The sequence below is a fragment of the Aedes albopictus genome, chromosome 1, assembly GCF_035046485.1.
Source record: "Aedes albopictus strain Foshan chromosome 1, AalbF5, whole genome shotgun sequence".
Classification (NCBI taxonomy): Eukaryota; Metazoa; Arthropoda; class Insecta; order Diptera; family Culicidae; genus Aedes; species Aedes albopictus.
The window spans coordinates 205,066,873-205,088,673 of record NC_085136.1 but is presented as its reverse complement, the minus strand read 5'-3'; the positions used below and the strand labels follow the sequence as shown (position 1 = coordinate 205,088,673).

Sequence of the window (21,801 nt, the reverse complement as noted above, 5' to 3'; positions counted from 1 at the left end):
CATTCAACACTTTCTCTTATGTTTTGTTTAATTGGGTGCCAATAATTATGATACTCACTCTCAGACTGCTGACCAGCGGCAGTCGCCCATCCACGTACTCGGCAATGGTTTGTGTGGTTCGCCAAACCAGTGTGTCCACCAGTGAGTGCTCGGTTACCCCCGGACAGTTGAGGGTAACATTTTTGCCTGCCACGGCAATGTACTTCACCACCGGAATGTTTTCCAGATCTGAAATTAGAACGAATGGAGAAAACAAACTTTGTAGAACACTTCAAACTACGAGTAGTGCTGCAATGTATGGTTCTTGTTTTGTCGCAGCCTTTTGCTGGTAAGCTGATGCCCTTTGTAATGTGGACTCGAAAAGTTTCGCTTGTTGTACATAGCAATACTGGCGCGTTGCTTGCTGTGACGTACCGCGCGACAGCCCGACGGTTTAGCAAGAAACTATTCGACTAGAATAGGGTTTCAGTGCCATTAGTAGTTTTACGCCTCCAAATTGATCCAATTTGAAAAGAAACGACTAGGGTAGGTAATCAAAAGTTGAACAAAATTGGGGTTTTCCGAAGTAGCGCAAATTTTAAGTGATTTTTTCTCCCACATGGAAATAATTTACTACGGGAGTGCGGACGTGTGAAAGTTTTGGCTGTCACAATTTTCTCGTCCAAATATTGTTTCTGTGTAAAGTTTTCGGTTGACCACTAAATCCGTCAAAGGTGTACCGTGTAACCGAGTGTTCGCGTTCCGGGAATAGTGTCATCGTGAGAACATTCGCCAAAAAAAAAAGAAAATGTGTTGCTTCCATACTCCTGCTACTTGGCACTTGCAACCTTTGTGTGGTCAAGCAGTGAAGCAGTGAAAAGTGTTGGGAAAATGGAAGAAGAAAGTGAAGGTCGCAAGCGTTTTTAGAGTTCCAGAGTCTGCTTTTAAATAGAAACGTCTAATAATAAGTGCCCGACGGTGTATAATAAACAGAAGATCACGCACAGTTTCTTAATTGAAGAGATGGCGGCAGCAGCACCGGTGCGGTTCCTCCTTCGAGAACAAGCTGCAGAAACCTCTCCTGTTCCGCTTGTTCCTCCTGCTGCTACAGAGAACATAGGACTGTCCCTACCTGAACAATCTTCCAGAAATTCCTTATGGAGAAGTCCTTTGACGGAGAGGTAGGATCGAGTATGGTTGTCGGCATCCAGTGGCTGGTGGCTGCATCGAGCGCAGCTGTCAGCATCTCCACAACGTTGGCTGGTGACCGTGGAGTGCACGGTTGTCGGCATCCGGTGGTCGGTGACTCTGGGTAAGTCGTCGGTGCTGTTTATCCAGGTAAGTAAGTGCAACGAACCTATCTCCAGAGAACTTCAGTACGCAACAGTATCAGTTAAATTACATTCAATTATTTCAAACTATATACATTATTTTATCATAATACAGTTACATAACTTAATCATACTCAACCATACCCGTACCAAAATCCCATCTCCTTTCTATTTACGAGGGCGTCGGTGAGTCGCTGGCATCTCGATAAATAGATTCCTTCCCTGATATCCCTTCCCATCTGCATAACGCATTTCTTATCGTTTCAGAGAGCGAGCAATGGCGCTTAAGCCTAGGCTTGTTAGCCAGGACACAGTGTAAATGCCTGTGCCCCATCCCTGAAGCAAGATGGCCCAAGGAGTGACAAAACCTTTTTAGCTACGTCACTCCCAACGTTGGTGTTTAAACATACTAAAACACTCACACTCACATGAACACATCTGCATATACTCTTCAAATACACTCCCAAAATCTTGTCGTATTACTCGCTTATAGTGAATCCCAAATCAACCCTTTCCAAATATCCAACTCCTTGACACCTATGGGGGCGCCGGTGAGTCGCTGGCCTTTCATAAAGTAGGTGTCATATCATCATATCCTTTCCTATCCTCGTAACGGAGAAGATGGGCGTGGCCGGCAATGGAAGTTCTCATGTCTTTTTACTTCAACCTCTAATTGGATAGCTGTTCCTTCCCAAATAGCATTCCATAAGCAATTAGAATAGGAGTATTAAAGTTTTAACATGACAACTTTCAGTATGCAATCTACGAATTACTCCGTAACCACGCAACGCAACGCAACGCAACATGGAAATAATTTACTACGGCAAAATCTTATGAACATGAAAGCCACGGGTATTGGCGAACAAATGTGAGGTTAGGTAACGCAAAGTTTTCAACTTGGGAAGCAAAAATAACATATTTATAGTCAAAACATTGCAGGAAAGTTATGAGAATCTGCAATAATTTCACTTTTCTTCCATTAGTATCATTAGTAATTCAGTCTAGGGTTCGTAGTTCACTGTTTAGAAAAGCGCCACCTGCGCAATTTAGCTTTGCGTTTGATTGTCAATAAGCTTTCTGTTAAGTGATGAATAGTTTGTATTTGCACCGAATTTCATTGAAAAATTCGATTATTCGTCAACAATGATTTTAATCTTAATTTGAGCCATTGTAATCATAATTTGAACCAATTTTAATCTTAATTTGAACTACTGGCGGCAGCAGCTCGAGTATCTTACACAACAGCCAATTTCGTGCTGAACATTACAAAAACACATGGATCTGCTTGTGGAATTCAAGATGGCCTGCTTGGTCGGAGGAGAAAGGTGAACTGGCGTGGACCCACAGAGGGATGGAGTTGCTGGCTGAGGCGCCAGCAGCTCGGTGATGGGTGAGAGTGTATGTGTGTCACATGGTGGATGAGCGAGGGATAAGAATATAGTACGATGTCGGTTAAGGTGCACTCCACATCCCCCTCCTTGTCCAAAAAAAAATACCCAGGTCTTCTAAACAAACTCCCAAAGTACCCTAATGTATAGTAGAAGTGGTCAATTTCGGAGAAAAGTTAGCGTGATCGATAACAGATTGGAATACTCTTTGAAATAGATGAGGTGTTCTGTATTTAATGAGTCAAACGATGAGCTATTCTTGATTTCAATTAACATTTTTTTCTACTGTTGAGATAGGGCTTGTCTAGGACTTTGATAACATAGATGTTTGTCAAGAAAGCATTTTGAAAGTAAACTAGGTTCGTAGCAAGTTCGGCGAGTTGGCGGAGCGTACGTGGTCCTTCGAGGAATACTGTAACCATAAGAGAACAAATTTATATACGTGTATATTAGAGCAATTAAAATGGAATGAAACATCTCAGAATCCCGTTATGACTAAACTGTTTTCTTCTATTTGTACATTATGCTTCACAGGTTTACCTACGAATCAAACCATCTAGGGTTGCCATTAAAAACTTTTAGAAAGCAGAAGCTAAAATACAGTATTACACAAAGATACCTTTTTTGTCGAACTTTGAAATTTTGTTTTAGAAGTTACGACGAGTTTAAATTCTGAGAAGTTTCACCTGGGATAATAACGATATTAGTTTACCTGATTTACATGATTATCGTGCAGATTCTTCGGCATGCACTAAACGTATATAATCCTTCAAATACACGGGCGCGTTTCTTTCCCTTGCTTGGCGTTTCACTGCTAGTTCCTGATCTTTGTGGGTGGGATCCGGAGCACGCCATTCATGAACCCGTTTAGTTTGTGTGACATGTCTTTTCAGCTGTTGGCCATCAGGTCCCGTAAGCACCAGGTTCCCTTTGTTCTGTTCCGTGACGGTGTATTTTCTGGGGTCAAATCGACTTTCCCCTTTCGTACGTGAGTGCCGTTCAATGATAACAGTATCCCCCGGGGTGATTTGGGAACGTTTCGCGCCTCGACGTCGGTCCTCGTATTGCTTTCCGGTTAGTTTGGCCTTCATGTCCCTTGAGTTAATCTTTTCGTCATCGTGGTTCACCTTACCAGGATTCAGAAGGGGAAGCCATCGCCGTATCTTACGCCCGAACATTAGTTCTTCCGGAGGAACTTTTGTTATTGAATGAGCCGCCGAGTTGTGGGCTTTGATTGCTGACTGGAGTTCATCGTTGTAGTCAGTTCCGACAGATACTGCGGTAGCCATTGCCTTGTTGATAAGTTTCATGCAGTTTTCTGCCAGGCCGTTTTGCTGCGGGAACAACGGGGTGGAAAACACGTTCGTTATGCCACGTTCTGCGCAGTACTTGCTGAAATCCTCTCCATTAAATGGGGGACCATTATCGGTCCTTATGTGGATAGGAAATCCCTCATGATCGAAAATGTCTTCCAACACTCTGCGAGTATTTTCAAAACTAGTTGATCTTACGGGGCGCGCGATTACGAATCGTGATCTGTATTCTACTAACACCAATATGTAGATTCCACCAAATCTTGCGTATGGCCCATTAAAGTCCAGGGCAACGGTTTCCCAAACGGTCTTCGGGGCAAAGATACGCTCCATGGGGATAGCCTTTTCCGGTCTTCCGTTTGTGGCACAAGCTTCACAGGATTTTACCCATTCTTCTGCGTCTTTAGGCATTCCTGGCCACCAAACGCGCTCTCGGAGAATGCTCTTCAGTTTAGCCGTCATGGGGTGGCCTTTGTGCGCGATTTCCAATGTTTTCTTGCGTAACGCTTCTGGGATAACCACACATCCTTGTTTGACTAACATCCCGTTCTTGACGTAAAGGTCTTTGGCGACTGATTCGTATCGGTGCAGTTGCCTTGTCCATTTTCCGGATTCGAGGGCTTCCATTACCTGAGGAAGGGTAACGTCATCAGCAGTTGCGTTCCGTATGACCTCTTCTGTCAAAAAACCTGTCGCAACGGCTTCAATTCTTGCTATTTCCCATGGACTCTGTGCCTCGTTGAACGGATCATCGCTTCCAGTATACAGGCGGGATGACGGATCAGCTATGTTGAACTTACCCTCCACGTATTCTACTGTATAACTGTATGGGCTAAGCCTTAAAGCCCAGCCGTCCGCTCTGGTAAGGGCTCTCTTTGAATCTTCTCGAGAACGGTTTAAAATAAACGCAACACCCTTTGCGTCGGTTCGTAGCGTGAAGTGTCGACCTAACAGATAATACGAAAAGTATTCGACGGCCCATACGGCGCCTAGCGCTTCCCGCTGATTTTGGGCATATCGCTTTTCCGTTGCAGTCAAGGCCTTGGAAGCAAAGCTTATAATGCGTGGGGTATTGCCCTTGCCCTCTTGCACCAGGACCGCGCCAAGAGCATTTGGGGATGCGTCCGTGTAGAGTATAGTTCTATCTTTGTCAGAGAAGTACCCAAGAGCAACCGTGCTTCTTACTATTTTTGATTTGACGACTTCGAAAGCAGTTGATTGAACTGGTCCCCAGGTCCATGTTTTGGTTGTTGCGACTTCCCATAGTGGGCTGGTGATGTCGGCGAAGTTTCTTATGTAAGGGCTTATGAAGGATGCCAAGCCCAAAAAGCTACGGAGTTCGGAGGCAGTTGTTGGTTCACGGAATTTTTGGATGTGCTTAATTTTCATCTCGTCGATATGGAACCCTTGTTCGTCCAATTCATGTCCCAAGAAGTTGATGCGTTCCTTGTCGAATTCGCATTTCTCAATGTTCAATGATAGGTTATTGGCTCTCAATGCCTGTAGAACTTGGGCAACGGTTCTGCGGAGGTCTTCGATGCTGTTACCGAAAATCAAAATGTCATCTATGTAGACGATAACATTCTTTATGTCTTTCAGTATACGGCTCATCTCCCGCTGAAATATTTCGGGGGCACAGTTGACGCCGAACATCAATCTTGTGAAGCGGTACATACCACTTTCAGCAAGAAATGTTGTTAAATCTCGTGATTCTTTTGCCAGTTCAAGGTGGTAAAAGGCGCTCGTCAAATCCAGCTTAGTAAAAAATTTTGCTCCATGGAGTTGGGCTTTCATCTCCTGGATCAATGGAAGCCTAAAATACTCCCTCTTTATCGCTTTGTTCGGTGCCCGCATGTTCACAACAAGGCGAAAGTCATCCTTTCCCTTGGGAACGGCCGACATGCCGCTTATCCACTCTGGAGCGGATCTAACCCTTTCTATTATTCCTCTCTGTTCCATTTCTTGAAGTCTGCGTTTTGCTCCTTCCCTGTAGGCAGCAGGGACGTTGTAATAAGCGTTTCTTTCGGGGGGGACTGACCTGTCTACGCTAAATCTTACTTTGACACCAGGCATTTTGGGAAATATGCCCGGTTCTCCCACATCGCATTTGTTTACAAATGGTCCAACCTTCAGGAGCCCTAAGTCACTTGCAGTTGCACGTCCAAGGAGCGAGCGACGACCGTTTGGGACAACTATGAATTCTGCGCGAATTGGTGGCTTAGTGGTTTCCACAACCACGATTTCTGCGCAGAATATGCATTCGATTTCCATGGGTACGTCTGTAGCGTAACCTCTTAAAGCTTGCGTATTAGGCTTGTTGATCACGTCGATTGTAATTGAGCCTGCCTTATACTCCCGTTGAAGTTGATCCCAGTCTTGCCCTCCAATTATGTTCGCGTCCGCACCCGAGTCGATGAGGAATTCTATAGGGCTGGACGTACCCAGCCTGCAGTGTATGAGTACATCTGCCATGGAAAGTGTGTTAACGCACTGTGGATGGAATCAAGTCAGAGCGTTATTTATTTTGATTACTTGACAGTAACCGTGCATATTTAGTGATTAGTAGATTACGCCGACGCAAGAGTAGTTGTCAAGGGTTCATCGAAGGGTATATATGCCCAAACGGAAAGTCCCTTGAGGGGAGTTACGATGCTGCTGTTGGTTGCTGTAACGGTAGGTTTGTCCATTACCATATCGGCGGGGTTGTTGGTTTCCCTGGCGACGAAATGGGGCTGCTCGCTGCTGGTTGTCGGCGTGGGTGAGTTGATTGTTGTTTCCATCGAAATTTCTTGCGCGAAAGTTTGAGGGATACGAACGTTGGTTTCCATGATGGGGGGTTTCTGTACGTCCTACGGCCTGTATGGCGCCTTCCGGTAGGCTGGTAGTTCCTTTTCCAAAAGCCTCTTTCCTTGCTGCCGCCTGAACGATATACGCTGCGTCGTATCCAAATGTTCTCCCTTGGTTGGCCAGTTCTTGATCAATCATGCCGTTGAATAACTGGGTTCGTACGAAACGAACTTGATCCGCAGGGCTGTACCGGCACAATTGAACTTTCGCCATCAAACGCGCATGAAAGGCCATGGTTGATTCACCGCTCTCCTGCTTCATCTTGGTGAAAGCTTCGTGCTCCGCGGCCGTATCCGTCATGCCGTGGAAATATTCCGAAATGTTGTTGACCATCTTCCGATAACAGTCCGGTACGTCAAGGCTCGGCCGGAGTCCTGCGGCGCGCACTATCGTCTGTAAATCATCTCCGATGGCAAGGTACAGGAGTTTGGCTTGGCGTGTTGGATCAGTAATACTGTTTAATGTAATGGCAATCTCGAACTTTTCAATAAAGTGGTCGAATGCTTCCCACATTCCACCCGCAGGGATTTCCTTCGGGAATGAAGGGATATTGTCCAGCCGAATCGCGGACGCTGGTTCCGCTGGCGTAGAGCTGCCGTCAAGTCCTCCCCATGTTGCGGCTGATTCTTCGGTCGGCGGTTTTGTGGCTTCTTTTTTCTCCCAAGGCTTTTCCAGGAGCAGTTGAGCCAAGTCGACAATGGCTTTCTCCACCACTGCTATCCTGTCCGTACTACTGGGTGGCGGTGGCAAGGGCGGAGAGACAGTCGTTTCCTCAAGCATTTGTGGATCAACCGCTTCTTCAGCTTCCGAGTCGTGCTCTGAGTAGCTATCGCTTTCGCTCGGGAGCTGTTCAATTTCAGTGTTGTCCTCCTCGTCGCTTGCGTGCATGATTCGCACGTATTTGCCGGGTTCCGGTTCCATTCCGTACTTGCCGGGCTCCGGTTCCATTCTTCCCCTAGGACAGGAAGTTAAAACAGGGCTGTTAGTGTTCTTCGAAACGGTTGTTTTGATTAAAAATGTGCAATTCACTAAATTTCTAATGAAAACTTTTATTCCAAGAGAAAAAAACAATAAGGTACTATTGGATATTATTCAAAGTCTTACGTGGATCACGATAACAACAACGGGGGTGATAGCATCCAACTTTTCCTTTTTTTTTACGCTCTACTTCACGAAATGGAATGTTGTCAAAACAGTGCGTTGGGTAAGGAAAACTTACCATATCCAAGCAAAAACTACCCATTCAGATTTATCGCACTACTTAACCTAAAAAGAAGCTATATCCAACTCTGGTTCTGTGTATCTGCACTGCTTTTTATTGCAAATTAAGAGCCAAACACAAACGAAACAGAACATTCCAGCAAGGTATTCACTTTTTTTTTTACAATGCGTTCGTCTCGCAACGCTTGGAGGGAATGCAAAATGGCCGTTTTGTTTCTCGAGGTTCTTTAATCATTTCCAGCGTATGACCCACCACGCCTTGCTTGTTTTCACGTTCGTCTCGTAACGCTTGAAAAAAAGTTGCCGTTTATTCCTTTTTTTTTTAAATTGTGAAAAAAGTAGCATTCCAGTTTTTTTTCCCATCCACCTTTCACCTTCTTTTTTTTTTTTTTTTCTCTGACGCATTCGTCTCACGGTTCGTCTCGTAACGCTGGGGAAAAATTCAAAATGGCCGTATTGGAACTTTCCTAATTAATTTCTAATTCGTGACCCACCACGCCATGCTTCTTTTTTTTTTCCCGCGTTCGTCTCGCAACGCCACTAACTTTCGGAAGACGGAGTGTCCGTCCTGGATCACCCCCACTTTGAGCACTACCGGAACTAAAAGACCGCTCTGATTCTTTTTTATGAACCAGAGGAACAAAAAAACGCACGATGGCTTACCTCGAATAAATCCGGACGACGGGACGAGGGAAGAACTGCTACCACTTTCACTTTATCGATTTTATTACTCGCGGACAAAGTCTATCACTTTCCACTGGCTTCAATTAAATTTCAACAATTGTGAACGGATGAAGAAAATCATGGCGAGGATCGCCACTGTGGAATTCAAGATGGCCTGCTTGGTCGGAGGAGAAAGGTGAACTGGCGTGGACCCACAGAGGGATGGAGTTGCTGGCTGAGGCGCCAGCAGCTCGGTGATGGGTGAGAGTGTATGTGTGTCACATGGTGGATGAGCGAGGGATAAGAATATAGTACGATGTCGGTTAAGGTGCACTCCACACTGCTTATTACCATAACTAATTTTCATTAGGTAGTGGAATTTCAACTAACAATGTTCTAAACTCTTCAGGAACTTGGAAACAAAATTTGGAATTTTTCATCCCCCAAGAGTAAACAATACAACCACTGGAGATCGCAGCAACCCACGAGCGCGCGCGGACGTGTGGAAAAATGTGTCTGTCAGTTTTTTTCGTGTCCGTGTAATTTAAATTCGGCTGATCGATTTGTGAATTGGTAGAAGATTGTGCTTAAGTTGATAAAAAATGTTCGGAAACCGAACATTGATTAAACGTGCGTGCTTGAGAATGGTCCGGCTGTTCGACTTATGTGTTTGTTAGGAGGTTCTACCGGACATCGGATAATATATATAATGCAACAGCAGTTCCTATTGCAGAGAGGAGAAAGAAACTACAGGAGGCTACCTAAAAATCCGGTGAGCATGTTCTAACTTGGTTGGGATTTGGGAAGATGTATTTTTAAGCGACATATGCTGGGGTACTGCTTTTTGAATTGACAGTGATTTTCGATTTGTATTTGATTTGGTAGAGGTTGGAATTTTCCAGCATGGTTGCTGGGACTAGATCGGCTTGGCTCTAACAAATCCGTGTGTTTAACCTTCAGCGGTGGGACGGGGGAGAGAGAGTTACCGAACTGTCTTACTAGCATCATCTAAGAGGTTTCCATATTACTACATACCGCGACTGGGATGGAACCTGAAGACAACGAGATGATACCCAGTAGGGACAACGATATGGGTATGTGTTGGGATGTGGTGAGGGCAAGGTGGTTTTGATTCTGTTGATGGACTATCCACCGATGAACGGAATTCGCTCTGCCCGGGAGTTTTGATACTGGAGCGGGATTATTTCCAAACACAATTGAACGATTTTAATTGGAGATGGCCCGCTCAAGTGTCGGAATTCTAGGACCGAGTAAGTTTGGTTCACCGGTGGATGAATCCATACAGCGCAGCGGTGAACTGAGTTCATTCGGTTTGCGGTTTTAGTGCAAAAGTGGGGCAGTTTCTAACCAGAATTTTGATTTTCTTATTGGGGGTGGCCCTGCTGAGATGTCGGAGTTTTCGTGCTGGGTGGGTTTAGTTTGCCGGTGGAACCGTTCATTATAATAGGGTCCCGACAACTTTAACTTTTATGTGTGATGTGGAGCGCTAGGGTAGCGGGACCATCTGGGCGAAATTTATGTTGCCGACACTTTTTCGATGTAGCGCGATACGCGGTAAGATATGCCTTGTTCAGGGACTATTGTCGGTTGGTTTGGAGTTTCGGCCTAATATCTGAAAGAGGCCTGTTTGCTTTTGAGGCGCGTTTCTTTCTATGTGAGGCCTATCTGCGTCCGCCTACGCATGTTAGAACAACTATCAGAGAGAGTAAGTTAGGTGTGTTGACGTGTGTGGTGGGTGGATGCGGGTGAGCCCTGCAGAGGCGGAGACGTGTGTGTTTGCAAAAGGCAGTTAGGCCCTTTTCTTAATTACATGCATTGTTAAAATAATACTGTATTCCTGACCATTCCTGTACCAAAATCCTATTTCCTCTCTATTTTCGAGGGCGTCGGTGAGTCGCTGGCACTTCGATAAATAGCTATCCCTTCCCATCCACATAACGTGTTTCTTATCGTTTCAGAGAGCGATCAATGGCGCTTAAGCCTAGGCTTGTTAGCCAGGACACAGTGTAAAAGCCTGTGCCCCATCCCGGACTCAAAAAGGCCCATGGAGTGACAAATTTTCTTAGCTATGTCACTCCCAACGTTGGTGTTTAATATACTAAAACACTTTCACTCACTCCAACACAACTACATGATTAACTCAAATACACTTACAATACAATCTTGTCGCATCACTCGCTTATAGTGATTCCCAAATCATCCCATTCCAAATATCCAACTCCTTGACACCTATGGGAGTGTCGGTGAGTCGCTGACCTCTTGTAAAGTAGGTGTCATATCATCACATCCTTTCCTATCCTCGTAACGGAGAAGATGGGCGTGGCCGGCAATGGAAGTTCTCATGTCTTTTTTACTTCAACCTCTAGTTGGATAGCTGGGGTATTAAAGTTTTAACATGACAACTTTCAGTATGCAATCTACGAATTACTCCGTTACCACGCAACGCAACGCAACGCAACGCAACGCAAGAGTAAACAATACAAGCACTAGCGCAGTCTGCCGGCCAATACTGGAAGCTCGCCCCCGTTTACTAGTTCAAATTTAGATTACAAATAGTTCAACTTAAGATAACATTCTCCAAGTAAGAATTACTTAAATTTGATAACTTTATGACACATAATGCGGAATATTATTCGGTTGGTCAATTCTACGATAAATAAGCTTTCATTTGCCGTGTTCACATATTGCGTGTGATACAATGCATAAGCTGTACGATTGCACCGAAAATGTGCTTTTTCTGGGGGGAAATGGGTGAAATCACAGTGATTTTTCAATTGCCTGTTTTCCATGACAAAAACGTTTTTTTTTCAATGCTTTTAAAGTCTGTGTTATCAGGTTATATTACGGAAAGCTGTTTAACATCTTTTTCGGGACAATATTTGCCTGAAAAGTACGTCTTTTTAATGAATTTTGGAATGGTTCAAATTAAGATTACAATTTGACTAGTTCAAAGTTTGATTTCTTACCCTACGGCTTTTATGATAGATTCCGTACTCTTTAGAAACAGTTTCGTACCTCTTATTTCCGCCCTATTTTGCTTATCCTTTGACAGATACGCGTACACCTAAACCTTATTTTACGTCCACTATTGGGTTAGCGAAAAAAATTTCTACCGACAAAATAATGATCAAAATACACATTTTTATATTTTTGTACACTTCTCTTAATCACGAAGATGTTTTAAAAAATATGAAACTGTTGAGTTTGCACATTGTCTTAGCGGTAGAATTTTTTGTCGCTCAGCCAAGCATGGACCTAAAAAAAGGACGAGGTGTATTTCAGTGAAGGGAATTGTCAGACAAAAGAGGCACAAAACAAGCAACAAAGAAGACGCGGCGATTACTTTTTATCCCAACTGGTAACAGATAATGACATGATCTCGAAATTTTTTGTTGCAGACAAAACGGAAGCTGAATTTGTTGCGTACTTTTCAACTCGTGAATAATCAATTATTACTTACTCAAAATCGAAACTTTTTGATGATACATCATCAGCAGCGTTGCAGTGTTTACCGACTTGAAGTTACCGCTCGAAAATCACAATGCAAGGCTTAAAAATCTCTAAACTCGTGGTGCACGATCTTTGTCCTATTCTGTTCAAGTTGGGACAAACGTATGTCGCATTAGGTAGAATGTCGCAACAAATTCAGGTTGCGACATTGTCGTTATTGTTGCACGACGGTTGAATTTTGATTCACTGGCGTATTTCGACTACCACTTGTAATCTTCCTCAGTGTCAGTTATCCACAACTGACACTGAGGAAGATTACAAGTGGTAGTCGATATACGCGTATCTGTCAAAGGATAAGCAAAATAGGGCGGAATTAAAAGGTGCGAAACTGATTACACTCATTCGAAGAGGGTATTCTGCTTAGAGGGTTCGAAAAGTCGATACAAGAACACTAACAGCGATTGAATCCATGAATCGTTTTTAGTACACGCAGAAAAATGTCGCATATTTGAAACAAATGCATTACCACTTTGATTCAAATTCAATACTGTTTTTACCCTTCTTACACCCATAAGAAGGGTATAAATATCGCTCGAAAAACCGACTTTCGATCCGAGGCCCGGAGGGCCGAGTCTCATATACCAATGAACTCAGCTCGACGAACTGAGCAAATGTCTGTATGTGTGTGTGTGTGTATGTGTGTATGTGTGTATGTGTGTGTGTGTATGTGCGTTACAAAAAAAGTCACGCACGTTTCTCAGCCGTCTGTCAACCGATTTGAGTTCTCTTGGAAGCAAATGAAAGCTACTACATCCTAGTAGAACGCTATTGAATTTTTTTTCGATTGGACGTTTGGTTACCGAGATATCTCTCGAAGAGTACTTATGAGTCATACTTCTAAACTTTTTAAGATTTTTGACCAAGTGTATCATAATAAATATTTCGACCGTTTGTCAATCGATTTGGGTTCTCTTGGCACCAAATGAAAGCTACAGCATCCTAGTAGATCGCCCAGAAATTTTATTTCGATTGGACATTTGGTTACAGAGATATCTTTCGAAGAGTACTTCGAATTTATACAACTAAACCTTTTGAGATTTTTGACCAAAAGTATCATAATAAATATCTTAGCCGTCTGTCAACCGATTTCGGTTATCCTGGCACCAAATAAAAGCTACAACATTCTAGTAGAACCCTATACATTTTCATTAGGATTGGACATTTGGTTACCGAGATATCTTTCAAAGAGTACTTGGGAGTAATACAGGTTAACTTTTTGAGATGTTTGACCAAGGGTACCATAATAAATATCTCAGCCGTCTGTCAACCGATTTGGGTTCTCTAAGCACCAAATGAAAGCTACAATATGCTTGTATAAGGCCCTGAAATTTTATTTCGATTCGACATTTGATTACTGAGATATCTTACGTAGAGTATTTCAATAAATTATTTTTTTTAATATATTCACTTGTTATCTTGCATTTGTTTTTGACCAGTCTATGGGAAATTATTTTTCAATAAATAATGCTGATCTCATACAAAGTGTATTCTAGCAGGTTATTGTTTTCAACAAAATTATAATTAACAAATTACAAATACACAGGAATTTTATGAAAACTAACAATATGTTAAATGAAAGCTTTAAATTTATATATTGTGGGAAAAATGCAAGAACTGTACAGCCAAAATAACTAGTTAATGCCAAAACTGATTAACTTAGTAGATGTATCATTTTTGTCCTTTCAACACCATAACCATGAATACCAAGTACTTCGGAGTTAATTTATTCGACTGATTAAGAGATATTAGACAAAGTGCATCTTGCTGATTTTTTTTATCCATTTGTTAATCGATTCAAGATTATTTGGCAGTTAACAAAAGATACAATATTCCAGAATATGAAAGCTATTTTTTTAACATTCCATATAAGATTCTTGGAGGTATCTGGCATTACTGGTAAGTCCATGGTCTATGCTATTTTGGGAACCATTTCACTAGATGTCAAATCCACAATATTTTCTAGAACTTTTGACCAATCGCACAAAATAAATTTGCTTAATACGCATAATACAACAATATTTTTAATAAGTGTAAGAAGGGTTCTGTTCACCATAGGTGGATTAAATCGGGTTTTTTAAATTGAAGCAAAATAATATTTGATTCTAATACTAAGTGACTTTGATTCTAAAATAAATGTATTAGAAACAAAGTCGTTGTGTCTTTGATTTAAAAAAATAACTACTATGAAACAAATATAGCATTTTGCGCAAGTTTTTCCCCTGCCATTTTGTTTTTGTTGTCATAAGGTGAAAAAATAAAATACTCGCCGGACGAAATAGCCGAAGAAGAGGTCGTAAATAGAATACTAAAAACATTAAATTAACAATAAATTTATTTAAAACTTTTAGTTTCTCGGTGCTTTTTAGTGGGTGCTTTCATTAATGGTAAGTACAGTAAAGTGAAACTTATGGTTTATGTCTAAGATTCATATCATTTCTTCTAGATAGCGGCTACACAGCTAGCCTGCTCAGGACAATCGAGCGCAAGGAACTTGAGGAACTCATTATGTAACCGCATGTAGCGCATGTAATGGAGAAAAGTTTTGGTAAGCATCTGCTGTTAATGAAATTATGTTTATTAAGGAAACCTTTTTTATTGACAGAATCTTCCTCCGCTATCCAGCGAACCTGCATACGCCGCCGCCTCCTCCTGATATAACAAGAGACAACTGCGCATCAACTTGCTACAAACATCAGCAAAAGGCCGGCCTATCATTGGAAAATATAAAACTGCAAAATTCGACAAACTATTATTAAGATTATGTTATTAGGTTAATATAGTAAATATTGTTCCCCAAAAGTCTTATCCATTTTTATTGGATTATCTGCTTTGATTGAATGCGATATTATAACTAACGGGAGCCTTTTGATCACATGCTCTCAGTTTTTATTAGATCGCAATCAATCAAAGCAGGTAATCCATTCCAAACATATTTTCATGGTCTTTTCTATCAAATAATATTATTTTTAAAACAAAAAAATCTGTATTTGATTCAAAAATATGTGTTTTTTGATTCGAAAATAAATATTTTTGAAGTAAAGTAGTGATATATTTGTTTCAATGAAATTGAATATTAGAATCAAATATTTTTCACTTTGAATTTACTTTCAGCCTTATGACAGCCAGACTTTAAAACAAAAAAATAAACGCTTTGAAACAAATACTCGCTGTTGTTGATTCAATGAAAATCGCACTTAGGCCGTGGACCAATGGTATTTTATTTTTGTTTCAAAGTCGTTTATTTTAGAATTTAATATATATTTTTCTGCGTGAGGATGAAATCGAAAACGCTCAGCTTAGTATAGGAATAATCCTAAACCAATCTAAGTCTTCGTAAGTATTCTTGAATTTTAACATTGGATGTAAATGTAGAATTAGCATAAGTTAAAATACACGGTAATTAAAAAAAAGTTGGATGATTAAAAACAGTGAGTTTGCAGGATAAAGCTAACTCACCAGATTCCCAGTCGTACTCGTGAAAAACCCGTGAGGCTTTCACTATTTCAAGCTTTTCGACTGTTAGCTGAACGAGTACAAAAAATGTAGTAAATCGTGAGTCAGCCGAGTCTTGCCCTAGGGTTACGGGTAGTTTACCATTGTGGTACAGGATTCCTGATATTTAATATAACCAGGAGGCAACCGTGCAAGTGGTTTGCATTCAACTAAGAAATATTTTATTCTTTTGTATACCCAGCGAGCCACGCCGCACCAGTACATTTATGAACATTTTCTCCTTTCATTCCGGTGTGCTATAAAAAACGGCGTCGATGACGAACGATAGAGGGGTGCATAGCTGCGCTGAAACTATTTTGTAGTCAAATAGCTGCAAAATATTCGTTTCATCCAACGTGGCTAAAGCGTGCGTTTTTGTGTTTTGTTTTTTTTTTATTATTGTGTTTGGAACCCGAAACCTGTGCTTGTCTTTCGATCCGTAGGCGAGGTGGACCGCATTTAATAATGATTTTTTTTTATTTTGATTTATTTTTACTGCCGTCCACTGGTTGACAGATTAAGTTTCAAAAAATAAATTTAGCCTCATAGGTTTGTTGTGCAACTATTCATTGAGTAGAGCGTTCATACATTAATTGGATAACCGTAGGTCGTTGCATAAGTATGATAACAAGTAGTTGGATTTATAATTGTAATGGAGTGATAATTAATTGTGTTTTACTTAACAGTGCAAACGTAGACAAATAATAATAAACCTCTTATAAGAGATAAGAATATACAAGTTTTGCATGTAGGACTTTTAACTAATTCCCGTCATACTCGATAGTACGTACACCATCCGAGTGGAGGAAAAGAGTTCAATAATAGCATATTTTGATATGGAGATCAAAAAGTGATATAGGTTTGATTGACATAAGAGATAAAAGATCGAAAAATAAAATCAAAAAATTACTCCTCGAACATCATCATCAAATCATATTTAGATTTTGTAAGATCTAATCAATAGCAGCGAGCTATTCGTATGTTCTTGAAATATCAAATGTTGATATTGTTCAGATGTTCCAGAAACATTTTTCAGGTATTATTTTCAGATCTTTTATCTCTTATATCAATCAAACCAATATCATGTTTTGATCGTCAGTATTTTACCTCTACCCAGGCACCGCTTCGTTTAGTGTACGTACTATCGAATCACAAATTATTATTTCAAATTTCATTTTCAAATCAAAGAAAGTTATTTCTAGAACGTCAGGATTGCCAAAAAATTATATGTGGCCTAAGGGTCTCTTCATTAATTACATAATTTTGCTTGTTTAGGATCCTATCTTTATTGGAAAAATCTTCTTGTGCTCTGGGGATGCTTCGTAGAGGCATCTCGTCTCTGGGAACTTATATTGATTTTATTTGAATTATCTTTGAGAACCATCGAAACTGGTCTAGATATACTTAAATCGACCTAGATCAGTTTTATCTTGTTACAGAAACATTTTAGAAGTATTTACTCATGCAATATTTATTGCCGTGATATTTTCAAAATCTTCTGCACATTGCCTTCCAGGACACCTCCAAAAGTTTATTTTTTTTTACAAGATGGGATTCCTAGAGGTATCCCGGAGATCTTGGAGGAATCCCGGAATTCTTGGAGGAATTCAAGGAAAAAATATTTGATGAATCTTAAAAAGAATTCCTGTAGGAATCTCGGAATGAATTTCTGGAGGACTCTTGGAATGAATTCATGGAGAAATCCCGGAACGAAGTTCCTGGAGGTATTCAGGAAGAAATTCCTGAAGAAATCCTGAAAGTCCCGAAAGTATTACAGAAGAAATTCTTGGTGAAGTTTCGGAAGTAATCTCTGGAAAAATCTCTGTAAGAGACCCTGGAATCTCATTAGGAATTGTAGAAGAAACTCCTGGAAGAATCCCTAAGGAGTCCCATAAAGAATTCCTGGAGAAATCTCGGAACCAACACCTAGAAGAGTTTCGGAACTGAAAGAAACTTGAAACTTGAAGAAATTCCTAAAGCAAGCGAGAAAGCGAAATGTCTTTCCCCGCATCCCTCAATTCGGGTTCACCCAGAAACAATTGAATTGGTAAAGCCTGTAGGACAATGCAAGCCGCGGTTGCTAAAGAATTTTTTTCCTAAGTTTTTGATGTTTTGTGCCGTTTTTGTTTACGTTCGAACTTCAAGAGATTTCTTCCATCATTTCTCAAGAAGTCGCCGGAATGCTCCAGGAATTTCATCCTAGATCCTCGGCATAGTTTCTTCTAGGATGTCTCTGGATTTATTTTTTTGGGCTTCCAGAAGGTGTTCCTGGAAAATCTAGCAGCTTCACCCAGAATTTCTCTAGGAGTTCTTTCGGCAACTGTATCAGAAAATTTTACAGATTCCTTCAAAACCTCCTTGCAACAATCCATAAGGATTTCTTCCTAGAATTTCATACGAGATTCTTCCCGGAGTATCTTCTTAGAATTCTTCAGGAATTCTTTCTGAAACCCTTCCAGAAATCCTACAAGATCCCTGACAAAAACTTCATTCAGTATTCCTTTAAAAGCTTCTCCGAGATCCCTCCAGGAACTTCTACCGGTTTTTTTCGGGAGCTACTTCTGATTCAAGTACTCCTTCTGGGATTCCTACAATAATTTCACCAGGTAATCTTTCTGGGATTTTTCCAGGATTCTTTCGGAAATTCCTTCCGGGATTCCTCCGGGAATTTCTTCTGTGACTGTCAGGAATTACTTTTCAGAAACTTCTTCCGGGATTCCTCTTAGAGCTTCGTCCAGGAATTCTTTCAGAAACTGATTCCGGGATTTCTTCGAGAACTTTTTCCAGGAATCAGCCAGGGACTCTTTTTTGGTTTCTACCAAGAGCTCCGCCAGGAATTCCTGCAGACCCTTCTGGAATTCTTTCAGATGTTTGTAATGGAAATCCTCCTGGAGTTCATTATGAATTTTTTGAGTATTTTGTTTATGGAATTCCTCATGTAGTTTCTGTAGGATTTTCTTGAATAAACACAGGAAAAAGCAACTAAGTTATACATAGCTCCCTCCTAGAGGAATTCTAGAATAAGTTTGTGGAGAAACCACGGAAGGAATATCTGGAAGAGTTTCAGGAAAAATTACGAAGGTAATCCTAGAAGAAACTGAAAACGAAGGTAATCATAGAAGAAACTGAAAGAATGCTGAAGGAATCTCGAAATTAATTTCAACAGAAATCCAGGAATCTCTGGAAGAATCTCGGGGAACTTCCTGGAACAATCCTGGCAAGAGCTTTTGACAGAACCCCAGGCGGAACCTCTTAAGGAATCTCAGAAAAAAACTCCTGGGAAAACCCCAGAGGAAACTTTTGAACGAATCTTAAATAACTTCCGGAAGAATTTCATTAAGAGCTTACGGAATCCCAGAAGAAAGCTCTGGAACAAATTCGTGGACAAACCACGAGGGGAGTCCCGGATGGAATTCTTGTGGCATCCCAGAAGGAACTGCATGAGGGGAGCCACCAAGCCACCATCAAGTTATAAAACAGCACACGCACGCAAACCCCCCATTTTGAAATAAATCCAACCACTCATGATAAGCCGGCGATTTTTTTTAATGCGGGAGCTGACGATTTGTTAAAGTCCGAATAGTAAACAACAAAGCCACGAATCGTCAAAAACCAAAAAATATTTTCCTTAGCAACCGTGCAGTGCCCTACGGTACTCAAAGTTGTTTAACCCTCCTTTGGCATTAGGGTCATTTTTGACCAAAAACGTACACTACGTCAGTGAGCTGCTGCCAATGTGATGCAAAAGGAAGGTTAAATTTCCGAACTCATGGAAAACTGTCAAATATTTTATACATGATTTCATACGTATCGCAAAAAAAACGTTAATTGTTGGAAAACGAAAAAAAAAATAAGTAAGTGAACTGAAATCAATGGCTTGGGTAAGTAACTTGATGGGTTTGACTCATATTTTGGTGAGCAATCTTCGCCGAGATTTTTTATTAACGCACAAAAAAGAATCATCATGTGCCTTTTAGTTTTATTAAGTATACCCGAGCAGAAGAGAATAGCAAAATAATAACTACAAAATAACATAACCAATTTTTATATTTTGTTTTGGTCTTATTAACTTATCAAGGAATTACTTTTTCATAACATGGTTTGTTGGACAATCTTATTTTGTTATTATGCAGCAGTTGATATGCACCCATTAAACAACATTTAAATAACATGTTTTGTTATGGAGCAAACTAAGTTATTATATTGATATTGAGTGTGTACAAATATTTGATAAACAATATCACAACAATAACAAGTTTTGAAATTGTAACTACAATATTGGAGATTTACGTTCTTTACAGCATTCCGTACATATTAGCTAATTATTCTAATTATTATTCTTGTCAGCTTAATATTTTATGAACACTTCGACAATTAAGCCCTGTTTTATTTATCATTTTTTTGTATCCAGTTACATATAGTCGTATCAATTTCATAGAAAATCTCAGAATGTTGTAATACTTGGTTGATTAGTAGTTCCTCGGAAATAGTTAGACTCATATGTTATAATTCGCAATTAGCATAACTCTATCTGAAGGGTGGTCCAAACAATTTTGCTTTTGGTTTGTTATCAATAACTTTTGAAGATCAAAATTTGTTATTGAAATATTTTCCAAATTCATAGTTATTAAGTTGTTATTGACACAAACAAAACATGTTATTAAATTTGTCTTTTAGGAACATTTTTTTGTTATGATATTTGTTATTTTGCCGCTTATGACACGCAAGCTTATAACATAATATGTTATGTTAATAACATTAAAATAACTGACTTCATTACTTAGTTATTTTGTCAAAATAACGCATTTTGTTATGCGATTGTTTTTCTCTTCTGCTCGGGTAACGTCCTATGGATAAAGAAAGTTAACCTGCACATACCCAACCCCCGACAACTTATTTTGAAAATGCTGGCATTTCGTCAATTTTCATCCGATTTTTTTGAAGTCGCCCTTAATCGATCATAAATTGGTGCCAGGTTATTACACTCAAGTGGTCATTTTCTTCTTCTTCTTTATAACTCGACGTCCCCACTGGGACTTGGCCTGCCTCGCTTCAACTTAGTGTTCTTAGAGCATTTCCACAGTTAATAATTGAAGGGCTTTCTTTGCCTGCCATTGCATGAATTTGTATATTGTGAGGCAAGTACAATGATACACTATGCCCAGGTTGTCGCAACTTCACGTTGCGCCGCACCATACATCCAAACACCTCAAGAATGCGAACCTTTCAATATCATACCCCGACGAAAGCCTCTACTGTAGATATACAGCCTTGTAGTAGAATGTCATGTCAGGTAGCTATTCCCAGTACGGAGGGTTAGCCTAACATTAGCCTAATGTGAGACTAACTGGCCAGCATGTTAGGCTAACTTTTTGTCTCACTTTTGCCTAATGTTAGTCTAAAATTAGACAGATATGACACACTTTTGTTAGACATGTTGCAAATTCGAAACATGTTTGTTAGTCTAACATTAGACTAACGTTAGACATGTTTTAGTATGGGCTGTTAGACGAATGTTAGGCATAGCTTTTATGCTGCTTGTTTTCATTCCAGCTGTCATCCGAGCAAGAAGTGTGATTGTAGTAGTGAACTTTTATCGGCGTTCACTGTTACAACCGCACTTCTGCCTCGAATGAAAGCTGGACGAAGCATATTTAATAAAAAAATATCGGAGACTGTTTTAATTTTATTTTTTTATTTTATTTCAATTTAAATTTAAATTTAAATTTTTATTTAATTTTAATTTTAATTTTAATTTTAATTTTATTTTATATTTAATTTTAATTTTTATTTGTTTTAAAACTTTCATTTCAAACAAATTAAATTAAATTAAAATTAAATTAAAATTAAATTAAAATTAAATTAAAATTAAATTAAAATTAAATTAAAATTAAATTAAAATTAAATTAAAATTAAATTAAAATTAAATTAAAATTAAATTAAAATTAAATTAAAATTAAATTAAAATTAAATTAAAATTAAATTAAAATTAAATTAAAATTAAATTAAAATTAAATTAAAATTAAATTAAAATTA

At 39.8% G+C, this 21,801-nt stretch overlaps 2 protein-coding genes across 2 annotated transcripts in view; both read right to left on the bottom strand.

The window, feature by feature from the left end:
• The window catches only part of LOC109431943 (tyrosine-protein phosphatase 99A), a 586,380-nt gene that overhangs the window by 287,312 nt on the left and 277,267 nt on the right, over positions 1 to 21,801 (bottom strand). The window contains exon 2 of the mRNA XM_029856676.2: positions 59 to 228. Coding sequence (XP_029712536.2) covers positions 59 to 228 — 170 coding nt within the window. The remainder of the gene's footprint in view (positions 1 to 58; positions 229 to 21,801) is intronic.
• LOC134286438 (uncharacterized) lies at positions 6,344 to 9,077 on the bottom strand. Its single transcript, XM_062848050.1, has 2 exons — positions 8,743 to 9,077; positions 6,344 to 7,813 (listed from the first exon to the last, which is right to left on the bottom strand). Exon 2 carries the CDS (start codon positions 7,804 to 7,806, stop codon positions 6,610 to 6,612), a length of 1,197 nt encoding a protein of 398 aa, XP_062704034.1. The 5' UTR covers positions 7,807 to 7,813; positions 8,743 to 9,077; the 3' UTR covers positions 6,344 to 6,609.